Source organism: Physella acuta, unplaced genomic scaffold (genome assembly GCF_028476545.2).
Source record: "Physella acuta isolate Inbredline_101_S28 unplaced genomic scaffold, ASM2847654v3 ptg000874l, whole genome shotgun sequence".
NCBI lineage: Eukaryota > Metazoa > Mollusca > Gastropoda > Physidae > Physella > Physella acuta.
The window spans coordinates 1-15,955 of NW_026732391.1; the positions used below are offsets into that span (position 1 = coordinate 1).

General features: G+C 35.4%; 2 protein-coding genes across 2 annotated transcripts in view; both read left to right on the top strand.

Moving 5' to 3' along the window:
• Positions 1-1,274: 1,274 nt before the first annotated feature.
• Positions 1,275-10,550, top strand: LOC131952463 (large ribosomal subunit protein eL14). The gene is made up of 5 exons (XM_059315137.1): positions 1,275-1,386; positions 7,801-7,902; positions 8,250-8,444; positions 8,859-8,912; positions 10,386-10,550. The coding sequence occupies exons 1-5, from the start codon at positions 1,384-1,386 to the stop codon at positions 10,488-10,490; spliced, it is 459 nt and encodes a 152-aa protein (XP_059171120.1). The 5' UTR covers positions 1,275-1,383; the 3' UTR covers positions 10,491-10,550.
• Positions 10,551-11,510: 960 nt separating this feature from the next.
• Positions 11,511-15,955, top strand: part of LOC131952464 (zinc finger protein 423) — a 44,877-nt gene continuing 40,432 nt past the window's right edge. The window contains exons 1-2 of the mRNA XM_059315138.1: positions 11,511-11,577; positions 13,193-13,420. Coding sequence (XP_059171121.1) covers positions 13,381-13,420 — 40 coding nt within the window. The 5' untranslated portion in view covers positions 11,511-11,577; positions 13,193-13,380. The remainder of the gene's footprint in view (positions 11,578-13,192; positions 13,421-15,955) is intronic.

The following is a 15,955-nucleotide window of genomic DNA, read 5'->3' on the forward strand; positions in this document are numbered from 1 at the left end:
ATTACACAAATATATATTACAGAAATAGATTTAAAATAAGTAGCAGTGGTATTATGCCAATTTTTTTTTACAGAGGGGTCCATATAATTTGTAATCGTAATCACTATCGCCCATTCTGTAAGAATACTACTACTCTCATCGTGAAGACGTTGTTGGCCTTGTCAAAATTTCCCCACCACTACGCAGTTTGATCATAAGTAAATTTAAATAGAGGTGCCACATCAGTTGTATTTGTTTCTGTATTGTAATTTTTTAAAAAACTAATCACACGATTCAAACTATATATATATAAAGTAATTATGTGTGAAGTTTTATGTATACATTTTCTTATTCAATTATTCGTAAGCAAACACATTATACAGTTGCCTTAAACTTAACACCCTCTTGCCAAGTGGTACAACCGTAGAGGTTTTTTAAACATTGCAATGCATCGTAATGGGTTTTTTTAGAATGGCAAACTGATGCAGCTGTTAATACGTGTTTGTAAACGTAGACACTACTAGACTAGTACAATAATGCTTAATTGCTGCATGAAAAGAAATCTTGTGATTTACATAGATGTGCCGACCAAAATATTTTTTTAACAAATATCATTGTTTAAAACTTTGAGTTTAAAAAGTTTCCAAAAAGGCGCCACTTTGCTGAAAATGGCCAGAGGGGGAGCGGGCCCGCTCCCCCTGCTCCCCTCCTGCGTACGCTACTGATATATATATATATATAGCCTATATGGGGGCATCTTCCGCTTGATTTTGCCCCGGGCATCTACATAGGTCTGCACGCCACTGCCTATAGGCTAATATATATAGATCTTTACGCCACTGACTATAGTAAACTATAAAATATAAAAAAAATATTAAAATAGGCTTATAATTTTTTTTTATTACTTCTTATCATACTTATATTAATATTTTATTAGATGTAGATTAGATCTAAATCCTATACTAGATCTATAAATTTAGATCTACTAGATGTCTAGATCTACATCTCTTGCCTAAGACCTACGAACACTGAAATTGTAGGCCAAAAAAATATAGATCTAGCCAGTGTAGTAACAGTGGGCTAGAATCATGTCTCTAGTCTAGGGCTAGGCCTAACTAAATCTACTGTTGTCTGAAATAATACTTGAATACAGTCAAAACATGATGCCCAATTTACTTTCCTGGTTGCATTTTTAAAATTGTTTTATACCGACCTAAATTTGCCGATTAGGCCAGCAAACAGATATTAACATAGGTATCTAGACTAGATATAGTCTAGAAATAATGTACAAAATAGAAAAATGGCCTATTCTTTCATCTTTTCGGGTCAAGGACTAGGTTAGCGGAAATACAGGACATTTTCCCATACACCTCCACGCTTCCTTTTTACGGTCGGCTCTGCAAAATGGTAAACGCGTGTTTCTTCTCCTGCACATTTTAAATAATTATAATGATTGAACTTCACTGTATAGATTATATTTGAGTCCTAATAACGATAGAACTTAGAGTCTATATACTAGATCGATATATTATAAACTAAAGTTATGAAATAGGAATAAACAACTTTTTAAAAATTCAAATTTTATTAGAATAGACTTACCAGTTCTCGATAGTAGGGATTTTGGTAAAAAAAACACTAATCATCATATAAAAATAAAAATTACATATTCTTGTAGAGCTCAACTATATGAAAACAAAACAAAAAAGATTTTCTGTCTAGCTCAAATAGTTTTTTTTTAGCGAATTTTTTTGTGAGGGGTGTAATGCCCTTGCTTTTGCATTGGCCAATTGTGACAAGTCATGGTATACCTGAATAAATTGAGCATAGTTATTTTACTTGCAGTTGTATTTTGTTCATATTTGCAGAGTTGAGCTAGAATGATATATAGAACTTGTATATGCTGTTGAAATAAATAAAAATAATACAGAAGTATATTTTTGTGTTGGCTTCCTTCCATAACCCCAAAAAAAACTGTGCTGCGCAAATATTGAAAATGTTTCTAAAGCAATGTTTTACAGTGAATGAAAGAACTACAAAGTTAGCAATCTAAAGTAAATGACTTGAACACTGAAATGTGCATATAACTGCATATAACTGCCCCATTATTTTGGGCAGGTGAAGTAGAGTCCATCTTTAAGACATTTTGTTATAAAACTGTGCTGCGCAAATATGAAAAAGTTTCTAAAGCAATGCTTTATATAAATACAGTGAATGAAAGAACTACATAGTTAGCAATCTAAAGTAAATGACTTGAACACTGTAATGTGCATATAATTGCCTTATTATTTTGGGCAGGTGAAGTAGAGTCTATCTTTAAGCCATTTTGTTAAAAGTGAACTGAAGTTATCTGATCAATGTTTTTATGTGTGTATTTTGTATGAATTCTGATTTTCAGCATATAAATATAACTAAGTAAGGGTAAGTAGAACTTGAAATACTTTAAAATTACAGTTAGCACATAGCTAGTGTAGTGTATTCTAGCAACAGACAGGTAACCTATGTCTGACTCAGCAAAATTTTACTTCAAGCAAAACTAGAACCAGAGTTGAAAAAATGAAAGACAGGTAGATCTATATTAAAATATGTTTAAAACAACAAGTAGGAGATTTGTTTGTACATTACATAAGAATACTGTTGTTAGTGTATCAAAACTAAAAGCCGGCAGATCGGGATGAAGAACATATAACATTGGAGTCAATGGGGGCAACGTGACCTACTTACGGTGACTACTTTCAAATGAGTATTTACTAATGTCAAAGTCAAAATATCCAAAAATAAATATCATTTCTATAAAAATGGGATGTATCTGCTTTGGAAACTTTCATTATCTAAATGGAAACTTTTCAAAAATCGCGTTTTTAAAGCATTTGAAGTTAACCTTTATACCGCGGTAAGACCAAAGCAGAGACAGCATGCAATCAGATCGCTAAGCCATCAAAACAACTGGAAAACCATTCTACTTTTCATTTAACATTAGGAAATGACCTTTTAAACTTAATTAATTACCATAAATTAAAAACTTATTAGTATGCAAAACTAAATCTCGTGCGCCCGGTATCAGAAAGTAATGGGAGATTTCAAATTTTATTAGAATAGACTTACCAGTTCTCGATAGTTTAGTTTTTTTCAAGCTAGGTTTGAGTTTGACAAGTCAAGGTGTCAATAGTTCTTGATCTAGAAATTAAATAACGCCGATCTAGCATTCCTATGCCAGTGTTAGCACCAACTAGCTTCAATATGAGTATTAGTAGGGTGGGTAGGGATAGAGATCCCTCGTTTGAATGAAATTGCATAAAATCCAAGTGGCAAGTTTTTTTTTTTGGGGGGGGGGGGGGTCAATTTAATTAAAGACGCATTACTAAAAGGTAAAAAATATTAGAGTAACTTACCAGCCCCGAACACCCTTAGCCCGAAACTGAGACTCCTTTCCGGTTCGAGACACCTAATTTCGTTTCAAATAGTAACAAAATTGGTTGTCTCGAACCGGAAAGGAGTCTCAGTTTCAGGAATGGTATTGTTACTCGGGAGAATGTTTACCCCAGTGACCAATAATGGAATCTTCTTTAAAAAGGGGTGTTAGGTTACTGGTTAACTAAATGCACACATGGCTGGCAAATGTCAATGCTAACCCTGTCCCTAACCCCAATACGCCTACCATACGCCTAACCCTAATTTCTAACTATAAGATTAGATTACAATACTACTAACAACCCAACACCCCTTTTTTTAAAGAAGATTCTATTATTGGACACCAGTATCTACAATCATCCGCATTTTTTAATAAACATTTTCTTTGGCATATCCCATTCAAAATGAGTTCATTTTTTTCTGAAAAAGAAAATTGCTTTAAAATGATGCTTTGGCGGGACTAGGCTTTGCTTGTCCTGGTAACATAAAAATGGCCGCTTACATGACGGTTTGCTTTCATTGCTCAAATCACACTGCAATGGATCAAAATTTGATGAGAATGGTCCTTTAAGTGGACATGTTTACTACCAATTTTATGTTTCTGTATAAAACATTCAAATGTTACTGTATTGGTTGCTCTAGAAATCACATTTTTAGCGACCAATGAATTATATAGGCCTAATTTTTCATTTAATTTAAAAGCTAGTTTCAATTTAAGATTGATCTTGAACATAACAGGTTCAGATCATTCTTGCTTAAAGCATTGATTACTGTACCTACATTTTAATACCATTTTTATATCAATTTATTTTGATTTTTTTTACTCAGTGGTTGCTGATTCCAAAATCAAAATAGTTGGCAATTTTCTGAAAATAGAATGTTTATTTTTCTCAATATAAACCTTTATTAATCAACATAATGAGAAGAAATTTAAAATATGTAGTTCTATAAAAAAAAAGTGGTAGGGTTTTTCTCAGCTGTATCCTATACATCTACTGAAAAGTAATGGGTTGTATACTCATGATACAGAGGCGGTTGGCAAAAAAAATTGGACTTCTAGGTTAAACATACTGGCCTGGTATTTAGTATGGCATTCTACAAATGTGTGGGTGATGAAAAGGATATTTAGGAAGTGCCGTCTGATTGACTGTGCAGATTATCCCATTCTGACACACTTTTTGATTACAGGGATGTGACTTTTCAGATTTTTAGCTGAAATTTTTTCAGCAGGTTTCCTTTCTCTAAATTTTCCCGCCTATTTTTGATTATTTTTCCCCGGTGTTTTGAACATTAGGGAATCACAGATCAAATGAACAATCGATTACATGCATTTCTTTTTGAATGACCAAAGCAATAGGTCTGACGTTGCTCGATTATATGTATGTCAAGATACAGAATTTTGGCAGATCTTCAAATTTTTCAGAGCGCATTTTCAGTTATTTTCGGTTAAATATTTATCCAAACATGGAAAAAATATTCTAAAATTATGCTGCTCTTCAAATGCAACTTACATCTCCCAAGCCTGGTTTGTTTACCATTAATCTTGCGTGCACGCTAGTCTAGCTAGACTAACTACCTTTTAACTCTCCCAAATCTAGTTTCTCTCTACTAGACTAACCTGCCCTATCCCTGTAGCAACGGTGGCTCTTTAAAAAAAAATAATTAAGATTCCTCTTTAGGCCTGACGATCCTTTGGGCAGATGAAGTGGAGTTCATATGATTCTTGACCTTGGCATATAAAGGGATAATGTGGTCAGCACTATGCCCAGCCGTCTTTACTTTTCCTAACGCGAGTTAGGTACCCATCAGAGCTGGGTGGACTCGGTAATGGTCTTAAACCCCCCCCCCCCCCCCCCCATCAGTTTCTTACTACTTTGTTGTACGACTATGTCGATGCCACAGCCGAGGCATGCTGATATAAAAACTAATGCAAACTCAGCGTGGCCCTGGCCATGTCTCGTTTGTGTGAGAAATAATACTATACCGAGTTTTTAGTAAGGGGTCTTCCATAAATTATGTCACACTCGTGGGAAGTTATAATGGGAAGCAGAATTTAGAGGAAAGTAAATAATAGAATTGATAGTTAATTTAGTAAATATTTAATTAGGCATGGTATGTAGAGGTGGGTATTTCTAAAGATGGGAATCGCTAGTAATAGGTATAGTAGTAAAGTGCTCCGCTTTTTTTCCATTGTGATGGTGCACATAATCCGTTAGCAGGGTTATGAATTTATTTTTGTTCAACTAAATGCAATAACGTATTCATTAAATCGGCGTCCATGCAGCCTCTGGAAATTCCTAATTGTAAAAACCTCCTGGAATTTCTCGAAATTTTGTGATCCGTGAAAATCCAACTGCTATTTTCGTTTGCAAAACATTGTTATAAAATGTTGCGATCTGTAAAGGACAAATATATCAGCAGAGTCCTGTTTGTGCCCAGCTTGTTTTAGGAAAAATTAAAATGACATCGCAGCCAATCTTAATAGCAGTGTTGTTCTTGCTGTGACATGCGCTCTAGGCCTACTATATTTCTGACCTCAAATGAACTCACTTTAACCTTTCTACCATTTCTTGTTTGGGGAATAATTGTAAAAGCAGTCTACTACTACTACAGGCTAAAAGCAATAAGAACAATGTGGCTTGTTTATTATCAAGGTGGTAATTTTTGGCTCCAATGTTTTTCAAGTAATTCCAAAACACTGTTTAAATCTTAAATATTTAGTAGACTCCCCTTCTAATTTAAGCTTATCTGGTCTAGGTCTATAACATATTCCATCACATGAACTAATTTTTTCAGGCTTAATGTTAAAAAATAATTGAAACCTTGTCCATCTTTAAGAATATTAAGACATTATCATTAGATTGATTACAAAGTGAGCAATTAGCTTTACATTAGTTAAATGTTGAATAAATGTTATTGTAAAATTTAATGGAAACCTTAAATTGTAATTAGAAAGGGCTTTCATTGTTAATTTAGAATAACAGAAACTTCTTTCAAGATATTCGTTATAATAAACTATGAATTGGTACAATAATAAGACTGCTTCAATTGCATATAAAAATAACATTAACTTGATTAACTGGGCTCAATCAACTTAATGTAAATGTGGCCATACAAATACAGATTTCTTAAATTTTAAAAATGTCCTGGAATGTACTTAAATCTCCTGGGAAAACTCATGGAATTAATTTTAGTTTTGGTGCATGAACCCTTTAATTAATGTATTGTCCATTTTACTTTTTTTCCCCCACGTTTTCTTTAACTTGCTTTCGCGTCTGTTTGTTTGTTTGGTTCTCCAATCAAATCTTGCAATCGAAATTTCGGGCACTTCCCAGTTAGCTAGCGCGCTGAAATTTTCAGGGAAGCTTGGTTTCCGATGACAATAGAATATTCAATTGTTATTATTACTAAATTGATCCATGGAAAATTTTTATTGATCATTTTAGGCCCCTATATATTTGTACAAAAAACGTGGGGGAAAAAAGGGACATAACCTAGTAATTGTAATTTGATGAAAACAAGGTTCGGTATTCTCCCTCTTTTGGCTTACTGAGTAGTGGTCACGCGGTGTTTGTGTACAAACAACGGTGAAAGAAACGGCAACACAGAAAAAAAGTGAATGCGAGAAGATAAAATCGATAGCAAGATTTGAATGCAAACAGACAAAGACTAAAAAGTAGAAAATAATTATCATTAAAAAAGTTTTTAAAAACCCACGGTTTCTGATTGAACTAAAAAGTAGAAAATAAAAGCTATACATAACAATAATGCAAGCGATCACTCTACTATAAGCGATGAAAAACGTGGGGCGCAGTGATTTTCTTACAGTTTTTAATACTGTTGACTCTCTACAAGCTCCCTAATAAAACTCAATAGTATTATCTAATCAATAGTAATATAACTTTTACATCTTATATTAACAATGACCGATAAAAAACTTTTACTTCAGTGCCCCACGTTTTTCATCGCTTATAGTAGAGTGATCGCTTGCATTATTGTGATGTATAGCTTTTATTTTCTTCTTTTTAGTTCAATCAGAAAACGTGGATTTTTTTTTAACTTTTTTAATGATAATTATTTAAATGTATGTTTGTTTTGATGAAAACTATTGTGAATCTGTTTAAAAGACCCATCTTAAAATTGTTATATTTTATAGAGTAGTGCCTCTTTCCATTGGGTCTGGTGGGGGAGAAATGCAACTCTGCCTGGAATTTTAAGTTAACCCACGAATACACCAAAACTACCTAACCATTGTATGCTACAGAAATAGGTTCACAGAGTGTCCAATTTAATTTTAAATACTTATTAGGCGGGAAGGGGATACCGATTACTTGTAATTTTAAAATTTTATTGATGTTTAAACATTTTAATGGTGAGCTTTAATTTTTTACATTTTTATTCAATTATTTTCAGCCTTACAACAGATTTGTTGAGATTGGCCGTGTGGCCTATGTTGCCCATGGAGATGATAAAGGCAAATTAGTTGCAATTGTTGATGTCATTGACCAAAACAGAGTAAGTGTTGGTCACTTTAGAAATTTAATTTTTGACCCCAGAATTTGGTATTTATTATTATAAAAATTGTTTTTAACCAGTTAAACATCAGAAGGGCATTATTTTGAAATACAGAAGCTAGAGAAAATACATTTCTTTAAAATGTGTACCTGTGTTGTGATACCCTCTAAACCTCCTACCTCCCACAGAAAATGGTACCATTTATGAATGACCACTGATTTATATTGATTGCTGATGCAGGTTTATAGTTGTGCTTTTATTTTAAAATAAAAAGCAATTCACTAAAACTAAATAGTTGTAATTTTAATTTGTCAGACTGCTAATGCAAAAATGTTTTTTTTTTCTAGGCTCTTGTAGATGGACCTTGCTCAGGTGTGGGTCGCAAAGATTTAAATTTTAAAGCACTCCATCTTACACAGTTTACAATTAACATTGGACCCTCTGCCAGGTCAGGAACAGTTAAGAAAGCCTGGGAGAAAGAAGAGATAACAAAGAAGTGGGAGCAATCCACCTGGGCCAAGAAACTAGCTACAGCTCAAAGGGTAATTTGTTTTAATCATTGGTTCCTCTTGCTTGATGATTTCAAATCATTTTGTCTATTTTATGTTAATGTACTCAGGTTTAGCACACTTTAAAAAAATGCTGCTACTATTAAAATCATTCATCTTTGGGTTTAAAATGTTCTTCAATACAGTTCCATTTAAATATTGCATTGTTATGAAGTGAGAGTTTTGTTTGCCAAAGAAGTTTTTTTTTTAAAGATGTAATTTGGCTTAACTGATTCTATACTTTGAAGAACCCCATATTGCAAATTTTAAACTCTAGGCTTCCTAATAAACACCATATTCACACATAAAAGTTAAGTCAAACCCATCTAGTATTTTTTTCAATTCTTGTATATACTAGAGTACATGTTTATTAGCAATTAAATTTAATGTATGGTTTACAATTTACAGAGGGCTGAATTGACTGATTTTGAGAGGTTCAAGCTAATGAAAGCAAAGCAGGCTGTGAGTAAAGTTTTACATATTGCATCATAAATAGGGTCCCTAAAATTTTGTAAAATGTCCCGAAATGTTACTTGTTTTAGTCTTGTTTTTTTTTTCTTCTGTTTTCCCCTTGCATTAAAGGTAATCATATATTACCGTCCTAGTATCCTGCTCACGTTTTTTTTTTTTCCATTCTCTGTGTACAGTTAAAACACTGCAAAATCTTTAAATTGTACATCTATAACTATAACTGACTTTAACCAGTGTTCCGGCAGGTTTTGTTTAATTTTCCTCCAAATACGGCTTACACATTCTTTTTCAGTTTTTAAATTGGAAAATTCATAGAGGCTTAACTTTCAGCCCAGCTAATTTGATTATATTGTCCGTATGGGCCCTAGATGTACTTTCTATTTACATGCATGTGGTAATAATAAAATTGCAGTTAGGCCATTCACTGTTGATGAATTCCATTTAAATCATGATAGGCCTATCTTGTCCATCTTTAAAAGATAAGACATGGTTTCAGCTGTTCTTTTTTTTTATGACTGACATTGTTAGGAAAGAGGCATACATTGCTGAGGTGGAGAGGGGTGTTAATTCACTTGACACCGGGATATGCCTATGATTTTGCTAGGTTCAATGTATCACAGTAGCTACTACTGTGTGCAGGATGAATTGTTGCTTTTTAAGTTTGGTTTAATTATGTCCTGGAATATCAGGTTCACTTTGGTGTAGGAACTCTGATCCATACAATGTCTAGAGAATTGCTATTTTTGGAAAAGACGTTTTAACAGCTAATTGTCCTTTGATTTATTTTTCTCAAATACTAGAAATGTCTCCCCACTTGTCATAGTTTTAAGTTTAAAAATCAATGTATTGACAATGACATCAATATCGTTGCCTAGTAGTATATCTGATGTAAATGTCCTGTGGGTCTGTTTACTAATTTACAGCCGACCTATTTAACACACACACCCAATCACGGGCAATGTATTTAGTGGAATTGAATCTTGTTAAAATTCTTTGGCTTCATTTCTAATGTAACTTGACCAATTTTGTGTAACGGTTTTTAATTTTTCAACAGTACATGATTATTTAATTTAAAAAAACCAGTGGTTTGAAGTCTTTTTTCCCCCCTCAGTTGGGAAGTAAAATAGTTTTGATGCCCTGGTCAGTAAAGGGTTAATAAAGGGGGTGAGCTAGTCTGAATAATATTACTCTTCTTTGGTAGTAATACAGTTACCAAACGGGTTGCTAAAAAGTGAAATTTCAAATGTGTTTATGATGAATTGGATTTTAGGAAGTGCCGTCTTACTGGCAGTGCTGATTATCCTTGTCTGACACACATTCACTGGCTGTGTTGTTGAACTAGTTGACACATTTTGTGGCCAACAACCAATCCTTGCATGATATCTGGATATTTGTTGTTATGATTACATTATGCAACATTTTAAAAACTTTCATTTCGTATATAACTCCCTATATTTTTTTCAGCGTAATCGCCTAATCAACATAGAATATGGTAAATTGAGGAAAGCAGAGCGCAAAGCCCCAGCTAAGCCCAAGAAGCTTAAAAAGAAGAAGACTGCCAAGAAGTAAACTGTTAGGGTCAAAAAATTGTAATTTAAGATTGCATTAAATTAAAGTTGATGGTAATTAGCCATGTTCTTTTTATATCTGTTATGGGTTTTATGTATGCTTATTGTAATTTGTTGGCATACATTATATATTATCAGCAATTTGCCTGACAGTACTGTGATTTAATTAATTGCTCTTCAAGCCAATATATGAATTGCATGAACAATAAAAACAAGTATTTCCTGCAAACACTGCGATCAAGTTTTTAAGCCTTGCTGACCTGTCTTCAAGAGATCCCGCTAGATTTAGGCTATCTTTTTGTGTATCCTGATCCCATGGAGCAAAAGAAGTGCTACCTAAACAATGCTGTAGTGTAGATTTTTATTGAATGCACTTGCTTCTCATTTAACAACCAAATTAGATTACTGTAGTTTATTTTTAAAATTTCCAGAATTCTTTAATACCATACCTAGTACAAATTTAGTTGAGTGATGGAATTCTACCTTAGACTTTTTCTGCACGTTTGATAAATCAAAATGCATTGAAGTAGACTACTGGCCTAAGTAAGAGAGCAATTTTCTTACTAGAGAATGAATGTGAGGAAATATTAAATTATTTTAGCTCATTACAAATGTTGCATTGAAAATGGTTTAATATTTTTAACTTCTACAATTCTAGTTCTAGGATGTAATGAAAACTGCTTATCAGAAAATTATCTTCTAAATGCAAATAAAAATGTAGAAAATAGTTTGCGCCATGCATTTTAAATAACGGGGAAATACTAATAGTAAGGTATTCTTTTATGACGAATATAACATGCATTTATTTAGAATGTAAAATTAAAATAGTTATGTAATGTAATTATGGAAAATCTTGTTTACCCACGTAACTGACATTTAATCTGATTCACATATTTTTTTAATACACTTGCTTAGCTTGCAATGTTTATGATAAGGGCATTATAAATTTGATACATATTATTTTAAATTTACTAAAAATGAAAGCTCTTCGGGTCAACATCGTGCATGGTCAAGTTTGGTAAAATAGGTCTTCTCAAAATTGCATTTAGTTTGCCATATCAACAAAGCACAACCAGTAAAGAGGAATAGTATGTAAATGTTTTTTTTAAATAGCATGACAGTTTACATTACAGTGATAATAAGTCTTCAAACAAATACACAAGGTATTGACACTCTTTAAAGCTGACACTTGACTTAAAAGTACTAGCTCTGATACCACAGTAGTTTGCCATGTGCTAACAGCAGCTAACACGATGATTTTAACTTATGCATGCTGGGATCAGTGTTATTTGACATTTTACTCTCCCCAGGGGATAAGTTTATATTTTCTATATAATTTAATATAAATTAAATTTCGGGGAGGGGGGGGTTGTTAGACTTCGCCCCCCCCCCCAAGTACCTTAAAAACTGCTCACAAGTGGTATATTAATACTCAATACATTACACCTTTGAACATTGTAATTTAATGTAATCTATCATTAAAACAGCTAGTCAAACACCTAGTAGAATTATTAACAAGTTTCGATGTCCATGGATAGGTTAGTATGATTACCTGGTAGTGGTCAGGTCGGTATGATCATCAGTGTGAAAAAGTCGTAGTGGACAGGTCAGTATGATCATCTGGTAGCGGATGGGTCATTGTGATCGGTTGGTAATCGGTGATAACTGAGAATTATTTCAACACGCCAGTATCTGACTATCCGTCGGTCCGTCCAAGGTTTAGCTAGATTTAGAAGCAAGAAGGAAATAGATGCGTGAATTGTTGGAGACTCCAAACATCGTGCATGTCTTAAGTCTTAAGTAGAGGCTACCACCACTGACTGCTTTGTGGGTCGGCCATTCGCCTCTAGTTGGCTTTATAAATATTTTATCTTTGCAAATATTTGTCTTGCTGCGAGCAACAAGAAACAATCGCAACTATTATTAATGAGAGAAAATCCAATTTAAAATACGTTATTTATTTATAGTCTATTTGTTGGGCCGAGGGATGGGGGGTGACCTCCCCTGAGACCAGACTGGGTTGGGGCTGCCAGGGAGGAGGCTGAGTTTTCTCTGTGCCCCGGGGGACTGTACCGGGGAGGAGAAGCTTTATCGATATCTCCTAGACTTTCATCCAACTTCCATTTTACCTCGGTATTTTTTCTTTGCATTTTTTTTCTAGTTTGTTTCCCTTACCCGCTGCTTCGGCTAAAAATACTTCGCATTATTTTCCCCAGGGGGTGGCGGGTTCGCTCCAATCAGGCGGCCGGGCTTCGGCTAAGCATAAAAGGTTGTCTCCCTGGGGAGTCCCCTCTTGGGTGTTGTTAGCTCTCTGCCAATCCAATATTCATTTTGTGACGTAGATCCCCGCCCCCCACCCCCGTTTCACCGACTCGCCCCATGCTGTGCTTTGCCTCTCCCCGCGAAGCTAGGGCTGGCTGAGAACATGTAGTTTGCTACTGGTGATGGCTTTCCTATTCGGCACTGGCTTCTGATTTGAGAGCACTGCCGCAGTAGGCCCGGACTGTGGCACTAGTGAAACTCACCCGCGGCGAATCGAGTGCGTCTCCTTTTAGTCTTCTTTATTCGATGTAACGGGAAAACTGATTCGGACTTGATCCTAGCTGACGATTGTGTTGGATTCATTAGTTTAAATCCTCGTCCCGCGTTGGATTGAGTGAAGGGTCTAATGTAAAGCACGTCTAGCGAACACTTCGATTACAGTGTTATAAACAGAGGCCGCTGGATATAAATTGTTTTCATTTCCAATTGAATCTGTCGAGGAGTTGTCTGCCCGTAGAGGTGCTCGTGAGGACCACAGGTCGAGGCAGACGCGAGAGTTCCTGGCATGGTTCACTGGGTGCGTTACTGCTGAGTCGTGTCGTCTGCTGTAGCTAGGAGGTGGAACTGTCATGTCACGTCGCAAGCAGGCAAGGCCAAAGTCCTGTAAATGTAAGTACGTGTGTAGTGGTCAACCCGTGGTTGGCACTTCTGTGTGGGATAGCCGTGGTCAACCCGAGGTTGGCACTTCTGTATGGGATAGCCAGTGTCAACCCGTGGTTGGCACTAAGATCTAGAGACTGATAAAGTGATAATAGTATGTCAATAAATAGCACTCCGACTTATGATACTAGCTGCAGCTAAACTGTCTACAGTTTGTAGTGTGTTGGAAGAGGGAGGGGTTGTAATTTTTTAAAAACACTCTCTAAGTGGGGAGTGACAGACAGACATGCATTTTTCTCTTCATAATGGTCGACTCATGGTGGTTGTGTTGTATCAAGATGGTTGTGTTGTATCAAGATGGTAGACTCGTGATGGTTGTGTTGTATCATGATAGTAGACTCGTGATGGTTGTGTTGTATCATGATGGTAGACTCGTGATGGTTGTGTTGTATATGATGGTAGACTCGTGATGGTTGTGTTGTATCATGATGGTAGACTCGTGATGGTTGTGTTGTATCATGATGGTAGACTCGTGATGGTTGTGTTGTATCAAGATGGTAGACTCGTGATGGTTGTGTTGTATCAAGATGGTAGACTCGTGATGGTTGTGTTGTATCATGATGGTAGACTCGTGATGGTTGTGTTGTATCAAGATGGTAGACTCGTGATGGTTGTGTTGTATCATGATGGTAGACTCATGATGGTTGTGTTGTATCAAGATGGTAGACTCGTGATGGTTGTGTTGTATCGTAATGGTTGTGTTGTATCATGATGGTAGACTCGTGATGGTTGTGTTGTATCAAGATGGTAGACTCGTGATGGTTGTGTTGTATCATGATGGTAGACTCGTGATGGTTGTGTTGTATCATGATGGTAGACTCGTGATGGTTGTGTTGTATCATGATGGTAGACTCGTGATGGTTGTGTTGTATCAAGATGGTAGACTCGTGAAGGTTGTGATGTATGTATATTTGTTAAATGTAATTAATAGGTGTATGTGTTGAATCTATTTGTTGGATCTATGTGTATTTGTTGGATGTGGGTGAATTTGTTGGATGTGGGTGAATTTGTTGGATGTGGGTGAATTTGTTGGATCTGGGTGAATTTGTTGGATCTGGGTGAATTTGTTGGATCTGCGTGAATTTGTTGGATGTGGGTGTATTTGTTGGATCTGGGTGAATTAGCTAGATGAACTAGCGAGAGTCTGATGGTGTAGGGGCTGACGCCTCCATCCCAAAAATGACATATGTCACAGTGTCACACACATACATATGTCACACTGTCACACGCTCAGCTGTCGCTATTGGCGACCCAAGCTTGGATAGCTTACAATTACAAGGTTTTTGGTTGCAGAATTTGGAATGTCATTAAAACATTCTTTCATTCTCATTAAAACTTTGACACACACACATACGCATATAACAGTTTATAAATGTGTTTGTGTGTTGTTTTTGGGTGTAGTTGTGGGATGTAGTTTTGTGATTGTTTGTTATATTAGTTGTGTATATTAGTTGTATATTGTAGGCCTATATTTGTTGGATGTAATTGCTTGATCCACTTGCACGTCGTATGCTGTGTCAACGTCCGATAGAGGAGCCGACAAGACGTCTATAAAACCACCACCCTGACAGTATTGATGTCTCGGTGAAAATCTATTTAAAAAACAACAACAAAACAAACAAGAACTTCAAAATGCAGTCTATTTATTTTTGACGATCGTTAGTCACGTGACCTATTGTAGTATAACTTGTCAAAGCGAGGCTGGGCGAGTCGCTGAGTGATGGCCATTCAAGTACATTATGGAAAAAAAATCAGAATCCATGATATTGATTTTCTCGACATTTTTAAAAGACTGAAATTTTTTATTGGATACAGACCTCTCAGCGTTTGTGTTCACGTGTTAAGCTAGGGAGATTTGGTTCTTTTATCAAACATTTGTGTTCACGTGTTAAGCTAGGGAGATTTGGTTCTTTTATCAAACATTTGTGTTCACGTGTTAAGCTAGGGAGATTTAGTTCTTTTATCTCTATAGGCCGGTATGGGAATCGCTGGCTGACTTTAAGGTTCGATCTACCTAATACACATTTGGGTAATAGTGTAATAGACTACAGTTATTAACAGCAAGGCAAAACGATGCTGGGTATGATCAATAGGTCCACTTGACATGGTTAGAGCTTAAGCACGTTTTGGGGTTGGGTATCGTACTTGGCGATACCGATTCAAGGAATCGAACAGCTGAACTCATTCTCATTGGTACAAGATTAATTAAGTTCATTAAAAAATTGAAATTTTTTAATTCTTTGGGTGTTATGCTTTAGAAAAGTATTCATGCTTTGGGTGTTATGCTTTAGAAAAGTATTCATGCTTTGGGTGTTATGCTTTAGAAAAGTATCCATGCATCAGGTGTCAGATTTGAGGCGCAACAAGTTCGTTTTTTTGGTGTGCGATCTTCATTTTCTACTGCAAGCCTTCACACACTAGATTGTCGATATTTTAACGTTTTCTCCTGCAAGATCTTGGCTCTCCATATTTTAACGTTTTCTC